This window comes from Pyxicephalus adspersus, chromosome 6, assembly GCF_032062135.1.
Source record: "Pyxicephalus adspersus chromosome 6, UCB_Pads_2.0, whole genome shotgun sequence".
Classification (NCBI taxonomy): Eukaryota; Metazoa; Chordata; class Amphibia; order Anura; family Pyxicephalidae; genus Pyxicephalus; species Pyxicephalus adspersus.
Window position 1 is genome coordinate 47,087,353 of NC_092863.1, and position 12,752 is coordinate 47,100,104.

The following is a 12,752-nucleotide window of genomic DNA, read 5'->3' on the forward strand; positions in this document are numbered from 1 at the left end:
TTTGAGTACTCATTGACTTGAATGTGATCATATAGAGAGACTGGAGATCCCTGGTATATTGTACCTTATAGGTAAAAAAGGACCTAGTGCACAAGTACAGTTAACCCTGAAGAAGTTGTTCAAGGGGGTAAAAACCCCAGTGGAGACCATGGATCTGGAACCAAGGTAAGTAAACAGCTGTGGCGGGGCCTGGGGTGTGCAGGGGTGTGGTTGGGGAGTTGGTGTAGTAATGGAACCACAGCACTTAGGCATCCCACAATCTTGAAAAAATTGGCTAGAGGCTATAGCACATAAAAATATAAAGTAAAGAGCATTTTAGGTAAGTATAACCATGCTTCCAGACTAAAGATGCTACCCATAAACAAATTGACTTTAAACAGGATGCAAAAAGTGATGGGGCCTCATGTAAGCCCCAATGACCAGAAAGAGTGTTTCTGTCCTTCTATTGAATAGTTGTTTTAAATATCTGAGCTATCTCTGGATACACAGGCATTTCCAAGCCTTGTACGGATTCATCTAGGGTCAGCTTTTAAGTACTTCAATAATTCAAATCATAATTCCATGCTTATTTTGACTTAAACAAAACAGCACACATGTAGCACACCTTAAATGATTTGCAAATATGATAACACTCTTGGATTAAATTTAAAATGGAGAAACAAAATCAAAGTCCAGGAATTAATTTGCTTATCTACAGCTTTCTACGGACATACACCAAGCCCCAGGTGCCCATGCATCCATTCTCCCTAACAAAATTGGCTGTGACTGAAAAGCATTTACAAGAGAGACTGTGTGGCATGTGGGTAAATCTGTGCAGCCAGCCTCCATGTGTGCAACTACAATGAATACATCAGTTATGTTGTGTGCCATTATTGTATAGACCTGATAGCTATTTACTTTGTTCTGTGTGTTCCTGTCTGGAAAGAAAGGAATGTATTACAGGAAAATATGCTAGCTCTTTAGTATAGCAATAGGTGATACGTAGGGGTACAGACATTATGGGAGGTAGAAAACTCAGGGGAGGAAAGTACATGTCTGGCTCCAGTTACTTTGTGTGTTTATATATTGGAGATAAAGAATTCTTGATTGTGTAATCTGAAATATTTGAAATAAGAAATGCAACTAGAAAAGCATTAGAAAAAATGTTTTTTGAATAAAGATAGTATAAAAAGAGACATGCACATACTGCAAGTAATCTAAGCACATTCCTACAATAAATGTTTGATATCTACATACAAGCAAAGGGGGTCACTTGTAGGCCTTGTCAGGTGAAAAAAACTAAAGTGTTTCATGGTAACTGAACACTTAATGAGACATTGAGAAAAGTGTGCCCCACTAAAACACTAAATGCAGGAAAACATTTTAGAGTTTTTCCAGTTGATAAGGAGCGAACAACAGACCTCATCTTCTGTGTCATCTTCATGCCTGTTGCCGACTGATATATACTGTACATACAAGTTGCTCCTCTCTAACTACCATTTACCCATTCTGTTTGGTAGCTGTTATTCACGTGCACGCATGTATTCATCACCCAGGTTTTCCCATGATAGTCTAACTTCTCCAGTCTTGGAGAGTTTTAATAAATCAGGCCAATAAAGTGGTACAGCAGATCTTAGTGACAGAGAGGTGAATATACAAACAAGGCTTTGAAAACTACAACCAAAAGGCTCACAACTTTACACCCAATTACTATCTTTTCCAATGCTGGCTGTAACCAGTTTCTTGTCACAGTATACAGGTGAAAAGCTTATTCCAGAGTTCTGTATATCGATCTCTAATACACCTAAACATAATAATTAGACTTTCTTCAGGGTTTCTTGTTTATATCAGTTTATAATATAATATACACACTTCTTCCCTTGACTAATACATACAAATGTTTGTTGTAGATAGCACCCCAGACTCACATTGCATTTTTTTGAATGTGTGGCAATAGTTTTATGCAGGGCATTTTCTCATGTTATTCTTTTTTTATAGAACTAACGATTCCCTCACTGTTCTGTTATTCAGATCTCTGAGCACAAGTGTGCTCAAACCTTTTACAGCCCACAGATGTATCCAAGTCATTGCATGACCTAGATACATACAACCATGATAAAATACACTTTTATTAGAGAAATATATGTATTAACACTTGCTTATACTGACCTTCTGAAAAATCTAGTTGCCTGACTCCCTTTAGCTGCTGATCTTATGTTTCAGTTACTCAGAAGAGAACCAGATGATTGGCATGATGACCAAACAAGCAGGCCAGCAAATGTAGGTTATCTATTCCTCTCGTTATGTTTAATTCAAAGATCATTTTGCATGTAGTTCCAGAATCTAATTTATGAAAGTTTTTTCCTAGGTAGATTTTATTTTACTATTCATAGCTCAGTCTGTTAGTGGTATACCCAGATATAGGTACCTTATGCTGGGGAAACATTGACTTTCTGCAGTATTTTGCCTCAATTAACCCCCATGTGGTACACATGTGGCCAGGATCTCATTCCATTTTCTGTTGTACATATTCTACATATAATAAACAGTTTTTGTTAGAAGTTCTCCTGAACTCTCTCTGACTGATGCCAACCTAGCCTTTTAATTGTAAACTCCAATTTGTTGTATTGCATTTAGTTATTAACCCGTGCATGGCTCCTTAGTCATCAACCAAGTGATTCATAGGATCCAAAACAAATGTCTGTGGCTCTTCATCACATCCCTGTGACCATTCTGAATAGGTTACAGTAATCACTGTTGTATCTTCTGTCCTACCAAGGTATATTATTTATTACCTAGTGCATACACAGGTACATTAATAATACCTTTAAAAATTCCAAATAATGATATCCACTGTCTGTCCTTCATCTATTACTGATTTATTAATTTTAAAAACTGATTAGTCTAGCAGGAATAGTCTTGTATGAAAACTTGTCAGCAATGTGTCAGAAGTCTATTTAGAATCTTTTCTGGTCTGGTCATCTAGTGTACTTCTTGGTCTTGCTAGCCCTTTATGTTGGTATCAGTTAGTGCTAGTTAAGTAGACTATATTCTCTGCTTTATATTTCCATTACTCCATATTCCTGTCTATATTCCTGGATGTTTATGTGAATCCAGTATTAAGTCTTTAAATAAGCAACTCACAGGCACATGGTAGAGCAGTATTTACCCTTGAATGGTAATTTGAAGAGAATGGTTATTTATAGTCTATGTAAGTAGCAAAAATGCACAGACTGGTACTAGCAAGTTTTAATGTTATGTTTGAAATTTACTGTATAAATGTTAAACATTCCATGTGTACAACGTTAAACCAGACCTTTGGAAAAATAATTAAAAAGAAAATGTAATACAATTTTATATATATTGAAATAGTTATATTTATAGGAAGCATAGCTGCTCCTTAATTCTCCAGTTAATGAGTTAGAAAACATAACTAAAGCCATGTAAAGCTGAATATAGGATATATACAGATATAAGATGATTTTAGTTAACAGACATCTGGCACTACCACAAGTGTCAGATGCAGAAGGGATAAATGCTAGTTTGCAGGGCAGCAATAAAAGGAGGTAGAAGACACTGGCAGCTTTAGAATGTTAGCAAATTAGATCTTATATTGGGGGAAGTGCAAATAGGTCTTTTTTGAGGTCCTAACAGGTCCTTTATACCCAATAAAACTGTCCTAGCTTCTATGTACTGTTTACATGCTGTAGTTGTTACATATAGACAGATTATTGTTTCAGTGTAACTAAAGGTAAAGCTTTATATATATATAAATATACCCTAGTAAACTAATACCATAGAATGCCCTCATGTCTCAGGAAGTTTGGCAGCCTGGTTTAAAAGCAAATTGCTAATAATGCCATAAAATGGGCTAATCTTTTCTTTATCAATAATCCCCCAAAGCCTAAAGGCTTTACAGTGGATAAGTGAAGATAAAAAGGCAGAATTGTTGGTTTGTTAAAGGAAACCTGTACTGAGATAATAAAGCATATGCCATTTCAGACCACTTCTTGTTAGCAAACATGCTAGTTTCCTGGCCAGTGTGCTGATCCTTTGGATGCAGACCTCTACCTGAAAAAGAATAAACATTAGGGAGAATGACTTCAATCTTATGCCACTTGCTGTATTCTAGTTCAGGTTTGAAGTCTAACAAATCCCATTCTTCTCAAACTACCCCTGCCTAAACCTTTCTTGCCTCAAGAAGAAAGAATTAGTCACCTAAACTCGCTGTCCAGGTCCTTGCAGCATGCGTTACTTGCTTGCACTGACTTTTTTTTTTACCAACTTTGCACTAATATTACTGCTCTTCATTATTGCAACAGGCTCTCGACACTGGACAACTAATAGAAAGTGTCCATATCATGCAGATAGAGGGTTACTTGACCATGGCTTTATGTGAGTACAAGGGACATTTAAATCTCAGCAATCTGTTAGAGGGGTGTTCCATGGCAGGGTCAATGGAAGGACAATATGAAACATTCTGGTCAGGCTATATCTCTTCTGCAATTAAATATACCTGCCTGATTGCAATTATTTAACTTACCTCCCCTCACTCTTTCTCTGGTACTGGCATCTTCACCCTTTACTCTTCCGGGTTCAGGATTTTCAGCCAACCTAAATGACCATGCCAGAGTGATGTAACTCACTTGCACATGCACATTCATTCATTCCTGGTAGCTAGCTACCTGACATGGGCAGCTCAGTGTATGTTAAAGAAATAAGATTGTGAATGGGCAAGTAACTTTGTATTATTTCATAAGGGAAATAGCTTGTCCCTTCTTCAATAAGTAACCTGGCTGTTCACATTTTTTAATATTTAACTTTTGCTTCAAGCAAATGGTTACTTCTTCATATGAATTTGACTTGATAGGCAACCCATTGGCCATCTCAAGGAGCTTACATGCCAGGCCTACAATGTTGCTGCTAACCTAGTGGTAATGGCTTAGAGTTGTTAATGTGAAACAGGTTGGCAGAATCGCCAAGTAAGAAACTTTATAACAGATTATTCAAAAATCATTTGCTTAATACTGTATACAGTGTGAAAGTGATGTCAAACATAAAATGATAAATAGATTTTGGCTTGCGTACATGGTTTGGGTGACTTGAAGTACTGACAACAAAAAAAAGTACAGAAGTTCAGAAGCCAATAGCAGCCTGTTTTCCTTTAAAGGGAACAAAGAGTTTAAAACGGTTCTGGAGAAGTTGTGCCCTTTGCATCCTCTGTCTATGTACCCTTTGCTTCAATCAGCTATCATTAGTCTAATGCCTCCGCTTTCATTTAGTAATCTAAGTAAATGGTCTTTTTTTTACCTTACTGCTTTGCTATTGTTATAATCATCTGAAATCTCATTCTCCCTCTGTATCTATTTGTTATAAGGTTTTTTTGTTTATAATCAGAAGGTTTGTACAGGAAAGGCTTTGCTGTAATTGTACTGGAATTTGTATTTAATGTGACTTTGTAAGTAACAGAAAATAGGATTTCCTGTTCCTTGTCCTGGAATTGTGTGTTCGTGTGCCTAGATGTATAGTAATGGTCCTTTCTCTCCTGGTATGTCACCCTTGAAGTATGCAGTAACTAAACCCAGACTTCCGGGACACTATTCATTCCTAGGAGTCTCTTTCCTCAAAAAAGATATATAAATATATATATAATATATATCTTAGGGAATCATAGAAGCATACCAACCTCCACACTTGCTTCTTTTATATTACTTGATGATGGATTGCCAGATGCAACACAAACATCACATCTGTCTGACACGTGTTCCTACTTCTCTTATACGTCCTGTGTTTTCCTATAGAATGAACATGACCTAAAGAGGTTGATTGGTGGCATGTTTTATATGTTTATCTGTCCTATGTAATCAAATTTCACTCATTAGGCTTTCAGTTCAATTTGTATTTTTTGACTACCAGGCTGTAGTCCGGACTTGATATTCCATCATAGCCTGACTCACATCCATTTGTAAAAACATACCTGTGCTTATGTTCCTTTTAGGGTCAACAGCAGTTTGATTAAAAGTTCACAATGATTAACACTGAAAATTAGGTCTTGACCCAGGCATAGTTGTTGTGCACCATTCCAGCTCACGCTATGGGCTGTGTCCCTCTTTAGGCCATGGGCTGTGGATTTGTGCATTCCTATCATACCGTGTCATTGTTTACATGGCAGAACAGGCAGTGGACTAGAGTGGGAATGGACTGGAGTTGTTCTTGCTTTCCAGACTGTTGCTGACCCTGGCTGGGCCTGCTATTTCCTTTATAGATAATACAGCCAAATGCAATGCTTCTATGTTACTTTTCATAGAAAGTGAGATCAGTGCCTGCAGAATGTTTATATTAATGCTGAATTGCTTCTTAAAATATCAGATCCCAGCCATTAAGTACTGTGGCCACATGACTACATCACATTCGGCTATGAAGCCAACCACTTGAATGTTGTCTTATTCATTTTAGGAAGTTATTGTTTTTCTGTCTGTAGAGGAAATGAGAAATAACTGTGTTTATCACACAAGTAATGCTGCCCTGAAGGGGAGGTAAGCCCTGAACTTTGCAGGTTCAGCCTTTCTGTTCGCCTGGCTTGGGAAACCATGTATTTTTGTCAGTGGAATCTCCATGGCAACATTGTGCAGTGAGATGCTAGCACGCAGGGAAAAGAAAACATTACTTGGGAACGTTTGCATGGAGTGCTGGGAAAAAGGGTTTGAGCAAGAGAGAGCAAAGCATCAAATTCTCTCAATGACACAAAATGTCACATTACAAAAACATGTTCTCTTGCAAGTCATTTTGCTTTTTATAGCAATTAGAAAACCATCTCTCTCTCTCTCTCCCTCTCTCTCTCTCTCTCTCTCTCTCTCTATCTATATATATATATATATATATATATATATATATTCACACACACAACATACAAGCACAGTATACAGTTGCTTGCATTGCTCACAGAATTACAGAGACCTTTTGATTAAATCTAAAATAACCAGGGAAAGTAAAGTGTATATACTGACCGCACAAAACAGCCACCCTGGGGGCTAACTAAACAGAACTCTTACTACGGGAACCACAGAGTATACAGGATTTATTCAGAGTTCTGCATATTCATACTCAAAACTTTCATAATGTAATTTTGAAATTGTAATCTTTTGCTCAACAACTTTGCATTGATTCCTGTTTTCTTTTCTCCAATTCCTTAGAATTAACTTACTAGTGTTTAAACCTCATTGGTGTTTTTAGCCTAAAGGCGCTGTTGGATTTTAGCTGGCCTATTACCTATTACCTAATACCTATTTTCCAATGGCTACAACCAAAATGCTGCAAGTGGGTTTAATTACTAAGAGGTAACAAGTATGTGGCCATAGTGTTTGTAGTCACAGAGTCAAACCTTCTGATCTGGCTGTGAATGATGAGTACCTCTAAAAATATTGAATCTGGGTCACATCTATATGTTACAGTCAGGTAACTAGCATTTTAAGAAAGGTCAGCAGTGGTATGTCCCACAGTTCTTTCGTAACAGCGTTGAAGCCCATATTGATCCTAGATGTCACCATTTAGTGCTTGCCGGTCTGATAATTTATGAAATTGGGCCATTTATTAGTTTGAAAACACCTCCATTTAACTCAAACAATCACCATCTGTAATTTAAAATTATTCTTGGCAAACATCCTATTATTAACCTTCATACCGCATATAGCCCATATACTATGGCAATATTAAGGAAGCACCTATTGTGGTGACACTGTTACCATATATTTTACTGTATAATGTACTATATATTTTTTCCCTCTGTAACTAAGCAAATGTTTACAAAAGTAAACATCCGTCAAAATTGAAAAAAAAAATTGAATGAAACATGCATGCAGTAATTCAGGAGCCACTAAATTGTTGCAGTAAAAGTGGCACATGGATTATTGCAGCATAGATAATATGATTTATATACTGTTGAAGACATTTTTGCTGCAATAATCTATGTGCTACCAGTGATGCATCACTGCACGTGGATTGTTGCAGAAAGGACATGCAGCCGCAATTAGTGTTACTATTTTATATACATTTACATTATTATCTTTAGTGTAGCTTTTATTTTTTTGTTGCAGACCTAAGAGGTTTGTTATTATTATTATTAATATTATTGATACGGAATTGTAATAGCACCAACATATTACGCAGCGCTGTACATTAAATAGGGGTTGCAAATGACAGATGAATATAGACAGTGACACAGGAGGAGAGGACCCTGCCCCGAAGAGCTTGCAATCTAGGAGGTGGGGGAAGTAACACACAATAGGAGTTTGTTATGCGTTTTCTTCAGACTAATGACAAGGTTGTGAGTATTATGCTAAATTGCAGTAGATTTCTCACATTCCCTTCAAATGTGTCACACCAGAGGTGCTTGCATGAATGGCTTCCTTCTTTGCCTTAGCAGTTAGTTCCTGAAGATTTTGGACATTCTGAAACACCTGGGTTGGTCTGTGAAGCTGCTTTGTATTTAATTACTGAGTGTCAATGGCTGCAGCTGCTCCGTGGTCACATGCAGTGCCTGTCACCCCTTTCTCCAACCCCATAATGCCTCAGTGTTACAGGGTCTGGAATTCGTTATATGTTATAAACACTAACTAGAGGTTTTACTGTGCTGGTATGATTGTGAAATACAGTACAGCAGATAACAAAATGATATTTCATAACTGTGCTATCAGTAAAATATATATTAGACATATCTAAATGTACATTTCAGTTCTGGCAAGTCTGTATCATCATATTAGTACTATCAGAGAGTCTCAAGGGCATAGTAATAGTTTAAAGGAAACCTGCTATGTGCACCTAATTTGGGTGACTTATAATTTAAAGCAGCCATAGACAATAGAGGGCAGACAGATTTGGAAAGTATAACCTGGTTACCCATGGGTGTCTGGGTCCCTAACCATGAATGGTTTCAATAACAAGCAATTTGAGTTTAATCTGTAGAGGAATACAATGCGTGATAGATGAGGTTCCCACCCTGTCCTATTGTTCTTCCTTCAAAGATGGGTGGGGGTGACTTGTGAGACTGCTCTGAGAGGTAGACTGTCATATAGGAGACTGCCTTATGACAGTGCTATGTAATACAACTGTCTTATGTCAGTGTTATGTGTACTCAGCATCTAATCTCCTTTGTCATATAGAAAGTCACAAGAGAGTCCTTTACTGCTGCCTGACCACACTGGGGTCCCAGAACTCTGGAAGTGGCATCACAGGTCACATAGCCAAAAACACAATTAGGAGGGCCAACAGGTACATAAAGCAACCCTCTGTAGCACTGCATGGTAGGTAGGAGATTAATAATAAATATTTCCTCAGTTGGGTTTTTGCTGCTGCCTATGTTGCCTTGCCAACTTTTTTCACAATCTACACTCATTTGTTTGTTAAATTGCACAAGCAATGATGTGTATAATGTTAGATATCGGATTATTGAGCAGAATGTAGAATTGAGTGTATGGCACTATGGAAATCTGTTTTTAGACTTCCCACATGATAGTATGGCATCATGAGTGGACTAAATCTGATATAGCAATCTCTGAGATGTCAAATATGTGACCTTGACAATATTACCTGTAAGGTGTGATATATTATACTGATACCATGTCATTGTAACTCCTCCTCTGACAAATATCTCCGGGCCATATTGTAAGGTGTGCTCTGATGCCTGAGGTAAGGGAGGCAATGGCCCCTCCCTGGGTAACATCTTCTAATATAAGGTTGACACTGTAAAAGCTTAGTACTTCAGAATGACTGGGAATGTCAAATGACTACTTGTGTAAGTATTATTAAACAAGGGTGTACAAAAACAGGACTATATTTAATATAGAGGTAGGATAGTATTGCAGCACTGTACTGGTATAGGCTGTAATTTACTGTCTACCAATTTTCGCCCATGAAACACATTAGAAAGGCATGGAGGATCCGGACTTTCTGCATACCAGACGGTGTTCCTCATTCCACGTACATGAAAGAGATCTTATATGCAAGCTTATGGCATACAATTGTGATTGCAGTATATCTCTAGTTTATTACTTAAGCCTGTAGAAACTCATCTGCCTATAATCCAGCTTTGGCCTCAAAAATTTCTCTTGGAATATCGTAGGATTCTGTTATTTATTGCTAAGAATGAAGAATGTGAATGTATTGTAGTTTATTCTGTACCTTTCTATTCCGGTTTTCAAGGTGAATCCCAAGGTTCAATTTTGCTTTTTACAATTCCTGAAAAGACATTTCATTTCATCTCTTCCAGACAGCAGGGTTTGATGGCCTCAGAGGTGGTTTGACATTGGGCTCTATTGAGGGCCGGCCTCAGTCCCTAGCCATGGTAAGAAGATCCGTCTCCTCCTGCTCCCTGCTTGTGGGTTGGTGTAAAGGCTTAGGTGGACCCTTCCTTGTGGCATTTAGCACCCTCTCCTGTCTTTCTCCTCTTGTATTCTGGACTGTAAATGTTCACTACATTTGGCTTTGCAGACACCTTTGTCTCTTATTCCTCTAGCATGACCTACACTATTCACTTCCACAACCCTTGTAGAACAGCACCTTTTAAACTCTGCTCTTGTCATTCCTTTTCTAATAGTACAATATTTCCGCTCACCCTTTTCCAGGCAAGCACAGTTGTCTGTCCCTGATTTTAGTGCTGCACTTTCTATTTTCAGCTGTTGTTTCTGAATGTTTTTCTTTCTAGGATGCTAACATTCCAAATCTCTTCCAACTGGGTACTCTAATATTGTATAAGAGTTTTCCCACTCCTATACTAGCCAGGGAATTGGAAAAATGTATAAAAATGTATAAATCAATGTCAAATTGGGTCTACAAAATGCACTAATAAGGTCTAAGCTAAAAATGCAACTAAAGCGTCAAGGGATCCTAACTAGGGAGAAAAAGAATTTATGCTATTATTTATTTGTTATGTTATTAAAGTCACGTTTTCTCAACTGTACTGACCTAGTTTTTCTAATATTTCCCTCTGTGTCATGTTTTCTTTACCCCTTTATTTATTGAAGTTGCCGTTTGAACTTGAAGGCCTATGTCCCTTTATACATGTTGCTGGCCAGAAATGGAACCCCATATGGTCTTACAGTGGCATTTTTTTATTGTTAATATAAGGTGTACCCTAGCAAGTTTTGGTGCATTTCCATTTTTTCAATGACCCTATTATCCTGTAATATGTAACTGTAAGTTGTATTGTGTGATAGCACTATGGCTAGTATAAGGCACAGTTCTGTGTCCAATGTCATCTAATATAGTGCTGTTGGGAAGGTTGTTGCAGACAATCATCCAGTGGGCCCTGACAGTAAGGGGGCCTGACTACATGTTACTACAAAATAGAAGGGAAGATTTGTTCACTAAGGGATCTTTAGGGATTCTAATGTGTTTCCAAGCCTGAAATTAGCAATAAAAAATAGGGGAAAGGAAGGTAGGCTTTTTGTGGCAGAATTTTTTGAGTATTGAAGTGTTTATTAAAGTGTTTATATTGGACAAACAAAAGAAAAAGCGAATAACAAATACGTTTCTATGTTATTTTATGATGTACTTAGGTAAGTATACTGGACATGTAATTTTCATAATTTTCATATAACAATTATTCTTTACACAAACATTAATGATAATATACTCAAAGAATTCTCAATTTTCCCGACAAGATGGGATAGAGAGACTAGAGATGGTCTCTAGTCATGAAATAACAAAGAAACCTATTTGTTATTCACTTTTTCTTTTATTGTTTGTCCAATATTAACACTTTAATAAACACCTCAATATTTAAAAAATTATGCACAAAACACCTGCTTTATTTTCCCTTATTTTCTATTACATGGTACTACAAAATTTAAAAAAATAAATGCTGTGTTTGCTTTTTCACTAACCTTTCCTAAATTTTATTTATTGTGCAGAAAAATCTATTTTTGCTATGTTTTTGATTTTTGGTTAAGTTAATGGGAGTGGTTGGGACATTTTTTTTTCGCACATGTCTGTGGCCACACTTGCTGTTTAGAATTTGTAACTATCTGGTTGCCTGCAATGCATTTTGCCCCTCATGGCTGCACAGCATTAGTTTTACACAGCAGGTCTGAAGAAGCCCCTTATAGTATCCCTCAGCATTAGTTGTAGGTAAAAACCCCATTACAATTATAACCCCTATCATTCCCTTCAGTAGCCACAATATTACCTCCAGTATTAGTGTCAGTGGCTGCAATCTTAACTCACAACATTGGTATTAGAGGCCACAATATTAACCAACAACACTGGTGCTCTATTGTCTCTCCCTACTGCATTGGTGGCTAATGGAAGTATTATTTAACATCCTCCCCATTGGGGATTACTCACAGTGCTTCTCTACCCCCCCCCCCCCTTCTTTTTTCGGTGGTCAGTGGTATTGAAATTTAACTTGACAGCATTAGTGATCATTAGCCTTACTCCATCACATACTCCCACACTGTTCCTTTTCTTTCTCCGTAACCAGACAGTACTGGGCACTGTTGGGCAGAGGTCACTTAGTCTGGCGGTACAGCTTTCAATATTCTATGTGCCTGATACACAGAGAATGGTGGGGAAAATATTGGGCACCAGGGAAGTAGAATAATATGATCTAACAAAAGATGTACATTATGAGACTCCAACATTGTAAGCCCGTACAGTTAGAGGAAAGATAAGTACATACTAATCTTGAAAATGATAGTGAAACCCACAAAGTTTCAATCAGGTTCAAGTTCAGTTTTATACCCTCCACATGAGCGCCTTTAATTGCACAAAGAATGCCT

The 12,752-nt window shown here is 37.5% G+C and overlaps 1 protein-coding gene across 6 annotated transcripts in view; it reads left to right on the plus strand.

Annotated features, from left to right (window-relative positions):
* The window catches only part of SEPTIN5 (septin 5), a 36,452-nt gene that overhangs the window by 7,264 nt on the left and 16,436 nt on the right, over window positions 1-12,752 (plus strand). For 2 of the 6 annotated variants that reach the window (XM_072415663.1, XM_072415662.1), the window contains exon 2: window positions 10,244-10,318. The exons of 1 other annotated variant lie outside the window; for it this stretch is intronic. In XM_072415663.1, coding sequence (XP_072271764.1) covers window positions 10,316-10,318 — 3 coding nt within the window. In that variant the 5' untranslated portion in view covers window positions 10,244-10,315. Of the gene's footprint in view, window positions 1-2,110; window positions 2,260-10,243; window positions 10,319-12,752 lie in introns of those variants that run through there. 3 more of the 6 variants (XM_072415655.1, XM_072415656.1, XM_072415658.1) reach the window with 3 other exon arrangements.